Source organism: Petaurus breviceps, unplaced genomic scaffold (genome assembly GCF_028583685.1).
Source record: "Petaurus breviceps papuanus isolate PSGF00001 unplaced genomic scaffold, PetGlider_PUasm1.0 175, whole genome shotgun sequence".
NCBI lineage: Eukaryota > Metazoa > Chordata > Mammalia > Diprotodontia > Petauridae > Petaurus > Petaurus breviceps.
Genome location: NW_027185764.1, coordinates 65,975,966 through 65,994,895, shown reverse-complemented (window position 1 = coordinate 65,994,895; position 18,930 = coordinate 65,975,966). Strand labels below are relative to the sequence as shown.

General features: G+C 39.3%; 1 protein-coding gene across 1 annotated transcript in view; it reads left to right on the top strand.

The window, feature by feature from the left end:
• Positions 1-18,930, top strand: part of XYLT1 (xylosyltransferase 1) — a 438,827-nt gene that overhangs the window by 245,411 nt on the left and 174,486 nt on the right. The window contains exon 3 of the mRNA XM_069085297.1: positions 5,838-6,357. Coding sequence (XP_068941398.1) covers positions 5,838-6,357 — 520 coding nt within the window. The remainder of the gene's footprint in view (positions 1-5,837; positions 6,358-18,930) is intronic.

Sequence of the window (18,930 nt, the reverse complement as noted above, 5' to 3'; positions counted from 1 at the left end):
ACTGATACGACAAATTAACTAGCAGAATTTCCTGTTCTCACTTTGTCAGATTCGTGTTCATAGGTTTCCTAGCCAAAAAAGAAAAAAGACCCACTAGTAATTGCAGTATTGTTCTGTGCCCAGTTAAGCTCTATGAACGGCATCCAGGAACCAATGAAGAATGGGAATTTTTAAATAGGTAGTTTAAAACGAAGTGTTCTCTGCTGGGCATTGAGTGTATGACCACCAGTTAATGGGGAATGAAAGGAGACCCAGAAACCTAAATATTCTGCCAAATGAGACTGATGAGAAAGGACACGGATGTCTGTGGATGCAAATTCTTTTTGTCTATTCCCTGGACTCATTAACTCCTTGAAAATGTGCTTATGAGGAGAAATTCAATTCATATTAGCTAAGGAGGACAGTGGAGGGAAAACAAGCAAAATTTTCTTCTCTCCAAGGAAGAGAAAATATAACTGTTCATATATGGACAGGTCAGGCCATTTTTTTCCCCAGCCCTTTTGGTTTTTAAATAGAGCAGGGATGATGAGAGGATGACCCTTTTCTCTTCCTGAAGGTGGAAAGAGGAAAACTATTTTTTCAGATAAACTTTTTAATGAAAGAATGGTAGGGTAAAAGTGAGGTATATTTTGGGGATCATAGATTTATAGATTTGGAGTTGGAAGGGACCTCAGAGGACATATGATCCAGTCCCATCATTTTATAGGTGAGGAATCTGAGGCTCAGGGAGGTTAAATGACTTGTAAGCTCTTTCCAAGTAGGGATTTATTTTATTTGAATCTCCAGCACCTAGCATAGTGCCTGGGACCTTGTACTTACTCAGTAAAAGCTTGTTGAATGCCTAAGGTCACACAAGTGGTAAATGTCAAAGTATTGTTTGAACCCAAATTCCCTGAATTCATGGTAAGTGCTCTTTCTACAGAGGACCACAGGAATATTGTGTGTAGGGCTCAATATTGGGGATTAGTCCCTTTATAACTCTATATAAGGAAGGAGATTGGTGGTCTCACTGGTATAGGGAAAGTCCAGGAGAAGAAACTCCTTACCAATCTCCCTTTGTCTGAAGCTCAGTCTCAGTGAGTTGCCTAAGCACTGAAAGTTTAAGTGATTTGCCCAAGGTTATTCTGTCAGTGTGTTTTAGAGATGGGACTCAAACCCAGGGTTTGGGGGCTCCAAGGCCAGTTCTGTTATATCTCACTACTGTCATAGCTCTTTAGTAAGGCAGGTCTATTTATATCCTTGCTTCAAGAATAGACAGGTTTGGATTCCTGGATCCCTGATTCTGACCATGCTTAGTGACTTAGTCACTGCTCTGGAAGAAGTACCAGTCCTCAGCATTGGCAGCATAAATGGTGCCCAGGCAGAAGCCCCTTTTACCTCACCAGCTACTGCATCAAGCCTGGCACTTACAATACAGAGTAGACTGCCCTGTCCTTGGTCCTTGGATTTTTCTGTCCAGTTCCCATTGTTTTGGGGGGACAGAAGAAGAGGAGGGATGAATAGACTTGGTGTGCTGTCCAAAGTTTTGCTTTGCTTTATTTGGTTTGTGGGGATGAGGAGGAAATAAGGACCTATGATTACATCCATATAGAGAACTTCCATTGTGTAAATTCTGTAAACTGTCAGATTAGCACCTTGTTTGTAACAGTCTTAAAGATTTGTCTTGGGCATTAAGGGGTTAAATAGTAACTTGTCCATGCTAACACAGCTAACGTGAACCCAATGGACCCAAAGGAATTAAAGTGAAATCTTTCTGAAACTAAGACTGACCCATTATCCAGTATATTTTACACACACACACACACACACACACACACCCCATTCAGAAAATAAAACCTAGACATCATCTCTGGTAATCATTGCTATGCTCAAATGAGTTTCAATAGTGACAAGGGCAAAATTATCTAGGTAATTAGTATTTTGTCTGTAATCAAAATTCTCCCTAGATATTGTCCTTTCATTTTACAAATATATGCAGGTTGTGACCCCAGCAGTAGGTTCTATAAGGTAACAATATATTTAAGAGGAAATAGGGACATTATTGCTGAACTGTGCATTTGATTAGAGTAAAAATGGACTCAGTTCCCATTTTGCATGAAATCACTCAATTCTGGGCTCTCCAGCCTCCTATCACCTTTCCACATGCTTGTTGCAATTTATTTCCAAAATTACAGATTTGAAGCTGGAAAGAATTGAGAGGACATTAAATTCTTTTACAGCTCCCTATTTTACAGATGAGGAATCTGAGGCACACGTAGATTATACAAGTAGTCCAGGGCTGTACAGTTAGTATTCAGATGGGATTTGAACCCAACTCCATTGCCTTACACTCCATGTAATTTCTTACATCTTTTACTGCAACCTCAGGAAGTCACCAAGGCTAGGTCTATGATACTCCTCAGCCTTTTACAAAATCAAATGGAGTCATAACTGAGTACTGTGAGAGAATTGTATATGTTACTTTCTTTTCACACTTGGCCAGGGTTCTTTTTTAGTCTTACTGAGCAGCTTACAAGCACTGAAAGTTTAAGTGATTTGCCCAGAGTTATCCCACTAATGTGTGTCAGAGATGGGATTTGAACCCAGGACTTATGGGGTATACCACACTGCCTGTCATGGCTCTTTATGACAGGTCTTTTCATATCCTTGCTTCAAGAATGGATAAGTATGAATCCCTGGCCCTGGCCATTCTCAGGACTCAGTCACTGCTCTGGAAGCAGTGCCAACCCCCAGCATTGGCATTGTAAATGATACCCAGGCACAGAAGCCTCTTTCACCCCCTCACAGCTACTTGCATCAAGCCTGACACTGCAATACAGCTTTTAGATTTTTCTTGCCAGCCCACATTGTTTTCTGGGGAAAGGGGAAGAAGAGGAAGGAATAGATTTGACTTATATGACTGAGGAATGGGAATGTAATGAAAGGAGGAAGGAAAACATGTGAATTGAATGCATTTGATGTAATCATATTGAATATCTTTCTCTTAGTTGGAATGTAACTTAGAGGCTATCTTATACAACCAATCCTTTCATTTAATTTTTTTTTACAATTATCAATGTCTTTTTACATTGTATTCTCAGCATGTCCTTCTCCCTTCCTTACCCAGAGACATCCCTTAAAGAATAAAAAAGAAAGAGAAAAAAGTAGCTTAGCAAAATTAACCAGCGTACTAAACAATTCTGATAAAACACTTCCTCCCACTCATGCCCCATCTTTTTAAAAAGAAAAGAAGGGTGTGTGTATGTAATTTTTATATCTTTTCTTCAGGGTCCAAACTGGTCATTATAATCATATGTTGCTTAGTTTTGATTTTTGTTGTTCTATTTACATTGCTGTAGTCATTGTGCCTATTATGTTTCTGATTCTTCTTATTTTACTTTGTATCAGTTCATGTCTTCCCAGACTTCTCTTTTTCATTTACATTGCTTTTTTATAGTGCAGTAAAATATGCCATTAAATTCCTGGACCATAATTTGTTTAGCTGCTCCCCAATCAATGGGTATCTATTTTGTTTCTAGTTCTTTGCTACTAAAAAAAACTTCTGCTATAAACAGACACAACTGTTGACACCCCCTGACTTCCAACACACACACACACACACACACACACACACACACACACACACACTGCAGGGGTCAGGTAGACCTGACCAACCCCAGATACTTGCCTGTTGTGTGACCTTGGGCAAGTCACGTAACAACTCTGTTTGACTCAGTTTCCTCAAAGGTAAAATGAGGAAAATAATAACACCTAAAAGATAATGTGTGAATGACACATAATAGGTACTATATAAATGCTTGTTCCCTTCCCCTGCTATAAATATGTTGGGTTGTTTTTTTTTTAGCACTTTTTCTTTATATTTTTGTTTGTTTTTACCTTTTGAGGTTATATGCCTACTTGTAGTATCTCTGGCTCAAAGAACATTTGGTATCATCTTCTCTCACTAAGATTCCAAATTGCTTTTGGTGTGGTAGATAGAGTGCTGGACCTGGAGTCAGACAGAGCTGATTTCAAATCCAGCTTCAGATTGATTACTGCTTATGTGACCCTGGGCAAGTCAGTTAGCCCTATTTGCCCCAGTGTCTTCATCTATAAAATGAGCTGAAGAAGGAAATGGGCAAAGCCCTTGAGGTTATCTTTGCCAAGCAAACCCCAAATGAAGAGTTGCATACAACTGAAGCAACTAAAAAACAACAATACTTGGGTCAATTTATAGTTATACTATTTCATCAATGTATTGTATACCACCCCTCCAAAACTGACTGTACCCTTCTTTGCCAATTTGTGGGGTATGAAATGAAACCATTGTTTTGATTTGAAATTTTCTTATTAGTAGTAATGTGGCATAATCTTATATATAGTTGTAATGGTTTATAATTCTTTTGAGAACTATTTATTCATATGTTTTGATCTGTTATCCATTGGGAAATGGCTTTTGGTATTATACATTTGTGTTAGTTCCCTATATTTCTTGATTATAAGAGCCTTATCCAAGATATTTGATGAAAAGATTATTTCCCAGTTGACTTCTTTCTTATTCTGATAGTGTTGATTTTCTCAGTATAAAAAGCTTTTTAATTTCATATAATTGATGTTCTCTATTTCATCTTTTGTGATTGCCTCTCTCCCTTGTCAATGATCCAAATCCCTCATTTTTCAGATGAAGACAGTGAGATCTAGAGAATGTAAGTTATTTTCTCTACAGCAAGGCTCCTCTGAGACTTCTCCAAGGTCATGTTGGTAGCAAGTATATTTCCAACTGAAGACCTCTTACTTCAAATCCAACATTATTTTCATTGAACCAAGTTTCCCTATCAATGATAAAGACTGTTTTTTAATAGATTGTATATGTCTATATGTTCCATAAAGGTAATGATATATGTAATACATGCATATATATTATGTATAATATGCAGTTATTTTTTGGAATTACATTTCTGCGGACTCAGATCAGTAGTATTTTGCAATGGAACTTGAACTTGTGGTTTGATTGATATATTGTAGCCCCTCTGTTCACAAGGGTCTAACTGAGAATAACATGCATCTCAGAGGGTCCTTGGAGACTGTGTAGTCTAGTGATTTTCAGAGGGTATAACATGAAACCCCTTCCTATACTGCTAAACTTCCACAGTCAGTCTGTTGCAAGCTCCTCCCAACTTGGCATCGATAGTTCACAATTGCTATATCCCTCAGAAGGACAAAGTTGCCACCTCTGCCATGGGTCCTAGAGAAGCAAAGAGAGAAGAGTGGAGGAAGGAAAGAAGAGGCAGGAAAATTTCTCCAGGCTATGCAATGGACCTCCTCTGCCTTCTACCCTGCCCATTTCCATGCCCCTTCTCCTTTTCAGTTTCCTTTTATGTTATCTTTGTCCATTAGAATGGAAGCTGTTTGTAGGCAGGGCTGGTTTTTCTGCTTACTAGTAATTAGCACATTGCCTGGCATATAATAAGTGCTTAATTGTTCTTGTTGATTTGAACCCTAAGGCTTGGACTGTGGGACTGGAGTTCCTTTTACCTCCAAATTCTTCTTTATTGCCAGTCTAAATGTTCAATGTGCCAAGATCCCTCATGGCAAGGAATACTGTGGTGTGGGAATGAATGAATGAATGAATGAGTTTGAGAAGTGCTGATCTGATCTAACCCTTTCATTTTATATTTTAAGGATCTGAAGTTCAGAGTAACCCTATCAATGTCATAAAGCTAGTTAATAGCAAAACCTGAACTTAAATTCTAACTTTCATACACTCGGTCCTATGTACATTTTACCATCCCATATAACCTGTCCTGTTAATCATGCACTTCTGTTAATACTTCTATTTTATTTCCCACTTTTTATAGGATGGATATTTTTCTCACCATCCCAAGGAGAAAATGAGAACAGACAGCAACAATGAAAACTCAGTGCCAAAAGACTTTGAAAATATCGATAACAGTAACTTTGCCCCGAGGACTCAGAGACAGAAGCACCAGCCAGATCTGGGAAAGAAGTCACTGAGTAAGCAGAAGGAACATTTGAAGAAGAAACTAGAGCAGGAGGAAAAAGTAAAGGAGAATTCACTCCTGGGAAAAGGCTCTAATGAAGCCATGCAGTATAGTAATCAAGCTGCCCAGAACAGCAGCGCCACCAAGACAAGCCCTAAATCTTCCAAGCAACTCCATACCAGGAAGAATGGGGCAGGCTCCTCTGAACTCAAGTATGACCAGCTGCCAAGGTGCGATATCTCTGGCAAGGAAGCCATCTCAGCTCTGTCCCGGTCTAAGTCCAAGCAATGTCGCCAAGAGATTGTCGATATATATTGCCAACACAAGGTGGGGAAGCTAATGCCAGAGAAAGTGACTCGCTTCTGTTCCCTTGAAGGTAAGTCATTGGTTAGGGGAGGTTTTGGCCAAAGAGAGGTGTTTTCTGTGACTCACAATGGTTTTCCCTTTTATTCCCAATCTCATTCTATTTTTTCCCCTCTGGGCAGCCAATGCCCATAATGCTCACTTTACTGCTTTGGGTTCAGATTGTTTGTGCAGTAATTTTGCATTTGAGCTGTAAAAATTATATAAACAAGTTAAGGCTCCAACTTCAGGTTGGCTCATTTATTCATTCATGACACAAGAATTTCCTGCATGCCAACTTCTATGCTAGGGTACTCAGGGAAATACAAAAACAGTCAGTATAATATAACATTCCTATTACCAGGGTATTTGATGCCAGGATTTTAAATATTTAATTTCATATTAATACAGTATTTAATATTGTAAATGTTGAGCACAGACTCAAACTTTTCATTATATTTTAATCTTACATTGCCTGAAGCAGTGCTTATGGACACAGTATTTGTAAGGCCTTTGTGCAAGAATCTTCTATTTACAGGACCCTAGGAACATAATAAGGCACATAAAAAGTCTGGCTATAAAGTGAGAACAGAGTCTCTTACTCCTTCCACCTGAATTATTGGATGGTTTTAATGACTGGAATAATGATGATTGACTAGTCCATCTGATGTAAGATGAATGAAAGTGTTAGTTGGGATTATCAATCAATCAGTTAATAATCCTTTACCAAGCGACTTCTCTGCCAGATACAAGCAATATTATGGAAGTCAAAAATGATGAGATTTGTAAACTTATTGGATATCTGAGGTGAGGAAAAAGGGAGATTCAAGGATGACACAAATTTTTGATAGGCCCACTCTGCTGATTACTCTTTATTTTGTGGGGACAAGATAAATGTTTATGGTTTCCCTTGAATTAGATGGCCAGACTCCACCTCCTCCAATTCATGTAAAAAATGACTCTAAACAAACTTTGGGGCTACAGAACCCACAAAATGACAGAGAAAAGCTAATGTCCTGCTGAAGAAAGTCCAGCAGGCTGGCAGAAAGGGCCAACACAGCTCTCTGGGATCCGAGCCCAGCCCCACGTGAGCTCAAGGGTATAGCCTTGGGGCAGCCACAACCAGCCACTGGGGGACTTCAGATCACCAGCAGCTGTGGTGCTTTCCAGAATTATCAACCCATAGATCCTAAGGAAAAAGTGAAAAGTCAGTGCAGTGTGGACTTTGGGATCCAGTAGTTTGGGAGTGCAGTCTGGCCTTTACCCCCTGGAGGGAGAAGCAGCTGAGGGGGTGCCATCATGTGGCTGCTTCAGAGCTCCTGACCTGCAGATTGCAGGGGAACCAAGTGACGAGTCTGAAGGGTAATCATTCTTGCTTTAACCTGCTTGGATCTGGATCACTGTCTAGGGTGGAGGTCCTAAGGTGCATGACCAGTTTGCCAGAGCATGTGGAAGCTTAAGAGAGGGCACCCAACTGCTAGCTCTGGCAGCTGAGAGAAGCCCAGCGATTTGGGACAAAGCTCCCCTCTCTGGTAGCAGAGTTCTACAGTAGCAAAAAGCTCAAAAGTCAACTAATTGAGTGGCAACATGAACAAACAAAGGAAGCAAAGCAAGCACAGCAATCTGACTTTACACTCCCATTTTGGGGAAAAAAAGATTCAAAGCATGGAACAGGAGGAAGACAGCAAAGTCATAACTACTGCACTGAAAGCTTCCAAGAAAAACATGACCGAGTTACAGGCCATAGAGGACCTTAAGAAGGATTTTGAAAACCAAAGAAGAGAAGTGGAGGAAAAATTGAGAAGAAAAACGATAATGATGCAAGAAAATCATGAGAAGAGAGTCAACAACCTGACTGAAGAAAAAACACCTTAAAAAATAGACTAACTCAAATGGCAAAAGAGACTCAAAAAGCCAATGAGGAGAAGAATGCCTTAAAAAGCCGAATTTGCCAGATGGAAAAAGAATCTCAAAAGCTCACTGAAGACAATCATTCCTTCAGAATTAGATTGGAGCAAATGGAAGCTAGTGACTTTATGAGAAATCAAGATACTATTAAACAGATCCAAACAAATGAAAAACTAGAAAGCAATGTGAAATATCTCACTGGAAAAACCACTGACCTGGAAAATAGATCCAGGATACATAATTTAAAAAATTATTAGACTACCTGAAAGCCATAATCAAAAAAAAAGAACCTAGAAGTCATCCTTCAAGAAGTTCTCAAGGAAAACTGCCCTGATGTTTTAGAACCAGAGGGCAAAATAGAGGGTGAAAGGATCCACCCATCACCTCCCGAAAAAGATCCCAAAAAGGAAACTCCAAGGAATATTGTAGCCAGGTTCCAGAGTTCCCAGATCAAGGAGAAAATATTACAAGCAGCCAAGAAGAAAAAATTTGAATATTGTGGAAAAATAATCAGGATAACTCAGAACCTGGCAGCTTCTACACTGAGGGATCGAAAGGCTTGGAATATGATATTCTGGAGGTTGAAGGAGCTGGGATTAAAACCAAGAATCACCTACCCAGCAAAACTGAGTATCATGTTTCAGGGGGCAAATATTGTCATTCAGTGGAATAGAGAACTTTCAAGCATTTTTGATGAAAAAACCAGAGTTGAATAGAAAATTTGACCTTCAGATACAAGAAGCAAGAGAAGCATGAGAAGATAAACAAGGAAAAGATATCATAAGGAACTTATCAAAGTTGAACTACTTATATTCCTACATGGAAAAACAATAATTGTAACTTATGAAACTTTTTTCAGTATGAGAATAGTTGAAGGGAATAGAAATGTGTGTGTATATATACATACACACACATATATGTCTATATAGGAGGGTATATGGGCATATGGATACATATGTGAGTGTGTGTATATATGTCTACAGGTATACATAGACAGAGGGCACAGGACAATTTCATAGGAAGGGATGATACTTAAAATCTGAAATTAAAAGGTGAGAGGAATATAATTAGAGGGGATGGGGAGAGACGAATGGGGTTAATTATCTCATATAGAAGAGGCAAGGGAAAACTGTTACAATGGAGGGGAAGAACAGGAAGGCAAAAGGGAATGAGTCAACCTTATTCTAATTGAATTTGGCTTAGGGAGGCAATGACATACACACTAAATAGGGTATCTCACCCTACAGGAGAGTAGAGGGGAAAAGGATGGGAGGGGGGATGATGGAAGGGAGGGAAGGCTTGGGGGGAGGGAACTTGGAAGCACACACACTTTTGAAAAGGGACAGGATCAAAGTAGAGAATAGAACAAGTGGGGGTTCGTATATGATGGAGGCAAATATAGTCAGTCTTTCACAATATATCCATGAATTAGTTGGCCAGAATAACAGCATTTAAATTCCTCTAGGCTACTTCCATATTTATACTATGAAACGTTGCAGTTCTCTTCCAGTGATGGGATAAACTAATAGCAAAGCTTCCCCAGTCTGGACTGATAAGTCATTTGGAACTTGGACTTAGAATCCCTGAAAATACCATTAAGCTCCCTGAAAGAATTCTAGGCAGCTTCACACGTGGATAGTGCTGACCACATGTATATAAGTGGAGATGGAGATAAAAATTATGCAATGAATGTAGACGGGCTAACTGACCAAAAGAATGAGAGTGCCAAGCTGATCATTGGATTTCAGGAAATAAGTCAATTGGAAAACTGGGTTTTGTTTGTTTTTGTTTTCCTCTAGATAGCTGAATTTCTGTTCTAGACAAATATTTTTCTTGTGTTCTCCTGAACAGACTAAGACTAAGATTTAGTGAGACTTAGTCATTTATTTCTTGGTTCCTAGACTGGAAGTGACATGTTTCAAATGACTTTAGTGCTGGAGAAGGAACATAACTTTTTATGTGGGCTTTCTGAATCATTAACACTTGAGGTTCCTTAGCTGAATTAAAGCACTGTGCTAGTGATACAAATACTATGGTCCTTAACCCCAAAAGGTTGTACTCCCTTGGCTCAGTTGACCCTTTTGTCCTTGGTCATAAGTAGACCAAGTCAAGGCAGCCAGGTAGCACAGTGGATAGAGTGTTGGGCCTGACATCTGGAAGTCAGGAAGACTCCTCTTCCTCAGTTCAAATCTCAGACACTTACTGGCTGTATGACCTTGGGCAATTTACTTAACCCTGTTTGTCTCAGTTCCTCACCTATAAAAATAAAATAAAATGAACTGGAGAAGGAAATTGCAAACCACTGCAGTATCTTTGCCAAGAAAGCTCCAAATGGGGTCATGAAATGTTGGACACAACTGAAACAACTGAATAGCAACAACAAAAGGAGGAAACAATTCAAAATTTATCATTGGGAAAGCATTTCCTGGTATTGCAGATTTCTGTTTGATGGAAAAGGTTTGGTGATCAATTTTACTCTCTATTGCATGGTGGGAAATGGCAAAGCCCTACATTTTATTCTTTCTTGCAATCAAAGGACTCTCCTATTGTTTGTCAAATGACTTTTCCTCTACAGAAAGGCCAGTTGTATGTATGTGTGTGTGTATATATATATATATATATATACTTTGTTTTGCTGGAACATATATTTCTGCTTAAAGCAAAAGGGAATTTGGGTTTAAATCAGCTGCTTATACAGACTTGGTTCATGTTTTAAGGTGCAGCAGTATTCAATTGTCGGGATAGCCCTGTTGGTTTGTTGTTACTGGAGATTAGACCTTTCTATTTCCCCTGTGAATGTAAAGGGAAGTCTTTGGGTATGGGAAAGATATCCTTGCCTGCCTATCCCATGTAGCTATGGGTACCATATTATTCCAAGGTAGATGTTTACCCTGCACATCTCTACAGCTGTTCAGGTGCAGGCCCATGAATGAAAGGTGAAGGGATCTGGCTTATTGGGTGTTCTCTGGCAAGGTGGTTTGCCTGGGACTCATCTCATGACCTTTGCTCTATTAATCAACATGGCAAAATTCTCCAGAGAGCTATAAACTGTTTAATAAGATTGGCATTCAAGAGTCCTTGCATATGCAGACCCAACAACTCTTTAATTTGCTGCTCCACAGACTTCTCTTGTTGTAATAAATTTACTGTGAATAGACTAATTGCAAAATAACCCTAATTGGGTAGTTATCAATGAACAACTTCCCTTGGAACAAAACAGCTTACAATTAATAGCATTTAAGCTATAAACTATTCTTCTGCAGAAAGCGAAGATGTAATTACACCACACAGGGAGATTGTGTTCACTTATAGAAACCATGACACCAAAATTTACTTCAGTGTAACAAGGAGCTGTAGTTTTAGCTTAGAAATCCTTTCATTTTTCACAAAATGAAGAGTTGGGGGAAAATATATATGCAGATACATACATATATCTATATATATAGAGCTTTTGTTGCCATTGTGTTCAATACAACAGAACCCCAACTTCAGCTGACATTATGCTAGAAGTTGAATATAATTAAAGCAACAATCTCTCTCATGGGTTAGAGTGAATGGAAGGGATTGAAGCTTCAATCAAAAGGATTTTAAATGCTGACATTTTTAAATGGCTACTGAGGAGAATACATAAAACATATTTCCCGCAGCCAAAGATAGAGGCTGAAAACTCTGAGATCTTTTATTTTCTTCTGAGACCCTGGTTATTTTTATCGAGTATAAATTATTTGCAATTGCAAATTGCCCGCCTCAGACTGTACCTCATCAGCAGGGAAAGCAGTTAGGTTGGGGGGAAGAGGATGGGGAGAGGGGAGGAATTTAACCACACATGGTATCCCAGGGAAACACATCCAGAGAGAGCAGTTTGCAGACAGGGAGCAGGGGAATTTGCAGATTAACAAAAGCCCTATTGGGATGTATAGTGTATACTGGAGATGAGTTGTTCCAGATGCTCAGGGTGTTATAAATCGATCCCTAATCTCAGTCTGCATGGGGAAGCCATAATCACAAAGAGTTGCCCAGTAAGAGCCATCAGTGATTGACCTCTTAATTGAAAATCCTAGATCCCTTAACTACTTCTAATCCCTTTTCCTCCCTTCACCTCACATCTCTTTGCCAATGGTTGTTCATCTTGGATATTATCAACGACAGCAGCAACTTTTAACGGACTGGCCCCTCTTCCTTTTCTCTCCCTCACCTCCTAGATTAGTGCCCCCTCCACTTTCCTTTTTAAGAACTGGCCTCAAATCCTGATTCTACTGGGTACTAACTATGGAGGGTCATAGCTAGCAAAATAGGATCATAAGATATTAGAGTTGGGAAAGATCCTCATATTCATGTAGCCTAGGAATTCTTAATCTCTTTTATATCCTGGATGCTTTTACTTGGAACAATGTTTTCGAATGCATAAAATAAAATACATAAGATTACAAATGAAATTGATCATATTGAAATATGGTTATAAAATATTCAAATAAAATACAAACCCATTCACAGACTGCAGGTTAAGAATCCCTGATATAGTACAACCCTCTTACTTAAACAGATGAGAAAGCTATATGGTAGAAAGAGGAAGTAACTTTTCTAAAGAAAGTAGCAAAGTCCTGACTTGGTCCAGATTCCAAATTCAGTTATGTTTCCATACTGTGTCATGCATTCTATGACTTTGTTATCATTTACTTCACTAAATGGGCTTTCATGGTCTTATGTGTATTTTTCCAGGACTAAGGAAGTGAGAGTCAACCATCTGGGATGGTTTGTGCAGGGATATCATGTGCAGGTCTAGGTGGCACATTTTAGGAAGGAAATTAATAATCTCGAGAGTGCCTACAGTAAGACACACAGTATGGAAAAGGGTCTAGAGAAGGACTGATTGAAGGAGCTGGGAGCATTTAGCCTGGAGAAGAGTCTGAGAGGGGACATGTCAGGTGTCTTTCAGTATTTAAAAGACTCTTTTCACCTGGAAGACAAATTATACTGGATCTGTAGGTACTTTGAGAAGAGAACAAGAAGCAGTGGGTAGCAATTGAAAAGAGGAAAATTTATAAGAAAATCTTCCTAACATTTAAAGTGACACAAAAAGACTGCCTCCAGAAATGGCAGGTCCCCCTTCAATCTGGATTTCTTCAGGTCAAGATTGAATTACAACATGGCCATATTAGAGAAGAATTCTTTCTAACATATGAACTGTGTTCATTGTCCACTGAGATACCTCTCAACTCTGAAATGCTATATTTATACAAAAATGATGGGATTGGACTACATAATTTCAAAGATTCTTTCTAGGTCAAATAGTGTAAGACTACATTATTTTATGACTCTGTTCCTACCATTTGTTTCCAGAGCTATCATTAGTTCTGGGACCAAATCACACTTCTTATTGTCCCTTCCCTTCCTTAAAAGGGAATGTATGTCACAAAAAGGCAATATAAATCCTAAAGGCCATGTGTATAAGAGAAGACTTGCAGTCCTATCCTCCTTGGGGTGTAGAGATTAGATACTGGTTTGTAGCAGCACGCACCCCAGCGTCCCCAGGGTGGCTGCCAATACAGGTTCTTGGATCTGCTTTGATAAAGGAAAGCAACTCAAAATGGGTTAACAAGCTTACTTTAATCAGTCAAACATGTATCGTTTACCTAGTTCAGGGGAAAGAGGTCAGCACCCCAAACTTCAGAATACACAGACAGAATTATCAAGACAGAAATAGATCAAGTAGACAGATTTCAAACTGTCCAACCATTACATCCATACCCAATCAACATCTGGGTTTCAAAGCCGGGGGGCTCTGGACAATGGCTTCCCAGAATCCAGATCAAATCACAGAACACTTCTCAAAGTGAGCCCCAAAACAAAGCTGCACATCGGGGCTATATAAGCCTGGCTCAGAGAATGTAACAACCTTATTGACTCACTGGCCAATCAAGAAGTATCTACTGAAAAACAAGCCTCCCACCCCAGGCTCCAGGTGCACTTTAGCCTAGGGGCAGGGAAGATCTTTAAAATTTACATTCCCATTACATGGTTGTACGTATACATATATATATATATATATATATTATAACCACACATAGACACCTGAGTGTCTCTTTAACATGTTTTTCTCCAAGATTGCTTTCTGAGTTACTTTCCAGTCACTAGTTACTGTAGTAGATATCTAGTCTACCTGATTCAGCTAAACTATAGGGATAGCTCTCCTAGTTTCTAATTGTCCAAGCTGGGCAAGGAAATATACCATCTGTGGAAAATCCCTAGAGGCAACCAGATGTTCCATTCATTTCTACTGGAGTGAAGTCAGAAAAAGGCAAATGTTCAAAAACTTGGCCAAGTGACCCCATGAACCATTCCTCCCTGGTTCAAATAAAATAATTTTAGTCAACCCAGATTAAATAGCTTACTATTCTCCAGAATAAACTAATTAATATGTCACCAAAAAAAAAAAAAATTTTTAAAAACCTTTTGTTACTTAGTCTCCCCTTATTCTTTCCCTTTTAATAGACTGATTTAAACAAAATAAGCTTAATAAAAGCTTAAGTGAAATCTGACCCTTGGGTTAAAAAAAAATCAGTCAAACAAATATAAGATGGGGAAGGACATGGCTTGAAAGCCATTCCAATATTAAAAAAAAAAAAATAGGTTACCAGTGTGATGTAACCACCAAAAGACTTAGTGGAATCTTTGTTGTTGTTCAGTCATTTTTCAATTGTGTGCAACCCTTCTTGAACCCATTTGGGGTTTTCCTGGCAAGGATACTGGAGTGGTTTGCCATTTACTTCTCCTATTCATTTTACAGATAAGGAAACTGAGGCAAACAGGGTTAGTTAATATTTTCCAGGATCATACAGCTAGTAAGCATCTGAGGCTAGATTTGAACTCAGGTCTTCCTGATACTAGGGCCCATACTCAATCCACTACTCCACCTACCATAGGTTGCTTTAATAGAACTGGTGTTTGGTTTTCAATCCCATTGCTTGGCTGAAACTGCTCTGAAGTTACCAGTGATCTAATAATTGCAAAAAATCAGTGGTATTTTTTCAGTCGTCTTTCTTTGTGACTTCTCTGCAACTTTTGGCATTGTCAACCACCTCTTCCTTTTGAAAAATTCTCCTTCCTTGGCTTCTGAGACACTGCTATATCTTCATCATTCCTTACATTCTCAGTCTCCTCTGTTAGAATGTCATCTCTGTCTTGCCTTGTAAGAGTGGATATCATCCATGGGGGCTCCCTAGAATTCTCACTTTCCCTCTGGGATCTTTCTGCTCTCCCGTGTATTTGATTATCATTTCTATGCCCATGAGCTCCCAGATCTATCTGTCTAGTCCTCATCTCTTTCATGAACTCTAACTTTACATTAGCAACCATCTTCTGGACCTAGATATCCCAAGTAGCATTTTAAACTTACCACATTTAAAATGGAACTCATCACATTATTTCTATTTTTAAAAATTCTTTATTATAAATTTTAAAATCATCTGAGAGGAAGCATGGGGTAGTGGATAGAGAACTGATCTTGGCATCTAAGAGACCCAGGTTCACATCCTACCACTGACAAGTACTGTGTGATCCTGGGCCAGTCATTTAACCTCTCATACCTTTCCAAGACTATAAATTTCAGAGCAGATGCTGATCTGAATTGATGAAATCACAGATCTGCTCCCCAAATCCCTATTGTCTAGTGAAGTGTCTTGTATATACTAGGTACTTAATAAATGTTTATGGGATTTAATTAAAACTAAAGTTAGTTACCTCAATGTGATAGTAAACTCTCTGTCACTGGAGATCCTCAGACAGATGCTAGCTGGCCATTTTTGCAGATGCTATTGACTAGATTTGGTGTTTGGGCTCAGGGTTGGCCTAGACCTCCAAAGTCCTTCTAAGTCTGATACGCTCCGACTCTAATGTATGTAAATATAGAAGCTTTTAATGGCACTTTTCATTTTTTGGAATGACTTAATTGGACTTGGAGAGTTTGAGGGATTGAAATGGCCAAATAATTGCTAAAATCACCACCATCAACAACAAGAGGAGGAGAAAGGTACATTTCCGGGTATCTAAAGTCATGGATTTTAGCTGAATTTCTGTAGCTGAAGTTGAAATGAGAATTCTCTAACAAGTAGTAAGTGTTATCTTTGCTAGAGGCTGCTGATAGAATCAGTGGAAACAGCCTTCTCTACATTCAGGACATGATTTTCTGAGTTTCAGGCATGAGAAGTTGAACTTAGACTCCAATATGAGGGCAGCTGTTTGTGGACGTGACAAGCTCCATTTATTCAATAGCCAGGGGAGAAGGCCAGAGACTTCGGGTGAATGGCTTTTTGGAAAAGAGAAAGCTTGCTGCCCATCTGCACAGAGGGCCTGGTAGGATGCTTGCCTCACTCCAGATGGTACAGCCAGCTGTGGCAAGTCCCTCCCTGTGCCTTCAGTACAAGTAAGACAAGATGATATAAGTGTTCACTGGTAGAGAGGCCTGGTCCTAGAAAATTTTGGCAGTAGGATCTAAGAAAAAGAACACAGAAATGGGAATCAAGGGGTATGGGTTCTAATCTTACCTCTGCTGCTAAGGAGCTTCTCAACCTCTGACAATTCACTTATCTTTGCTGTATCTCAGTTCTCCTAGTTTTCAAATGGGCATCATCCAGCTAAAAGAACATACAGCTTTTATTTACCTCTTTTTTTCAGATGAGGAAACTGAGGCCCAGAAAAGTGAGTAGACCCATAGAATCATAGATTTTGATTTGGAAGAAATTTTAGGTGCTTGATAAATACTTGTTGATTGATTGATAGTCTTGTCAATGAAGCACTGAGTCATAGGTTCATGCGATTATAGATTTTGAGCTGAAAGGGACCTTAACAGCTCATCCGTTCCAATCCCTTCATTTTCTAGATGAGGAGACGGCAACCCAAAGAGATTATGATTTGTTCAGGTAGTCAATAAGTGTATGAGGCACTTTGAATTCAGGATATTCCAACTCCAAGTCCAGTGCTTTGCTCTGCCCATGGGGCCAGGGAGGCAGGTAATAAGTGTGAAAGCTAGAATTTGAACCTGCTGGGATTTCAACCCTCTAGGATGAAGTCTTCCATTTCCAAGCCTAGGACTCTTTCCACAATACTACACTGTCTCCATTTGCACAAGTATTAAATACAGAGCTCAAATTTGAACCTAGAGCTTCTGAATTAAAATTAATTAATCTTTTCATTACACTAGTTTCCACTCTACAGTTTTCATAGTGTTGTTGGGAGAATCTGTTAAGATAACAGTGATGGAGAGACTGGGGGATGGGGGGTGGGAGGGAGCAGTGTACTCCAGGTGTGAAGTTTTATTAACCAAAACCTATTGTAATTCAACTCACCACCCATTGCCTTGATATGGTATATGTGATTTTATGAATTGCCAGATTTGATTCCCAGCCTGGGAAGTATTCCTTGGGCTCTTCTAAAGGGGAAAAAGGTCCTTTGGGCCCAAAATAAGATTGCAAATCATTTCTTGACTAAACATCTGGTCTCAGGAAATCACCCTTTAGAGGCATATGTCTTTTAGGCTAAATGAAATTTGCTCAAGAAAAATCCCCAATGGCACAAACTTTCCTAGTTAGTATCCTTAGATTTCCAGAGAAGAAGGCAGGCCATGCTAGGCACTGGAATACAGATCAAAAGAATGAAATGATCCCCACTTGAAAGGAGCTCTCCCCCAAATGGACTTCAGCTTGCACATCATACAAAGGCAGAGTCCTTTCCTCTTAACCTTCAATATGCAAAGGAAACAAAGTTATCCACAATACTTTTTAGCCTATTAAATATAAAGTTGAGGGAAATAAATGTACCTGCTTTCATACTTCCACTTCTCTGCAACCTGCCCCCCTCTCCCAAAGGGCTTTGCCAGATGTACAATTATTTTATTTCTTTTAAAACGCATCATTAGCGAGGTTTCCTTTGTTCTGTATTTGCTATAACTGGAAGCAAAGCCTCGGAGAGCAAATCACTTTTGGGATGCCAGCACTCTAAGCATGAAAACAGTAGTGAGAGGGAAGGATCACTGTCATTCCAAACCTCAGAGCCATAATTTGGCCACTCCTTTTCTAAAACTTCCAGCAAAAATAAGTATTTCCCCCAGGAGAGTCTACTTTACATACTCATTTCACTGTGTGTGTGTGTGTGTGTGTGTGTGTGTGTGTGTCTACCATGTTCCAGATAGTCTCAATGGCATCTCTAGAATGAGAAATGTGTCTATAGTTTTGAATGCATGGGGGAAGAAGGCAACAGTTTGAAGCAGCTCAATATATAGTTTCACTAATCAATTGTCCTTCTGTTCACGGACAACATGAGGTTTTTCTGAAAACTGAAAGACTTCCCTATGTTTCTAAGCTTAGAGTGTGCCTAACTTTGAGCAGTCAGATGTCAGATAGCTGACTTCAGGTCAGGAGACTTAATGTCTCCCCTTAACTCAGAGCTCATCCACCATTGCCTTGGTTATTTACATAGAGGTTAGTGCCCTCAACTAAAATCCTACCTTCCATGGTAAGCCTTCCTCAACCCCCCTTAATCCCAGTTCCTTCTCTCTGTTAATTATTTCCTATTCATTCTGTATACAGCTTGCTTCTATATGTTCATTTACATGTTGTTTCCTCCATTAGATTGTAAGCTCTTTGAGGGCAGGGACTATCTTTTGCCTCTTTTTTGCATCTCCAGTGCTTAGCTCAGCTAAGCA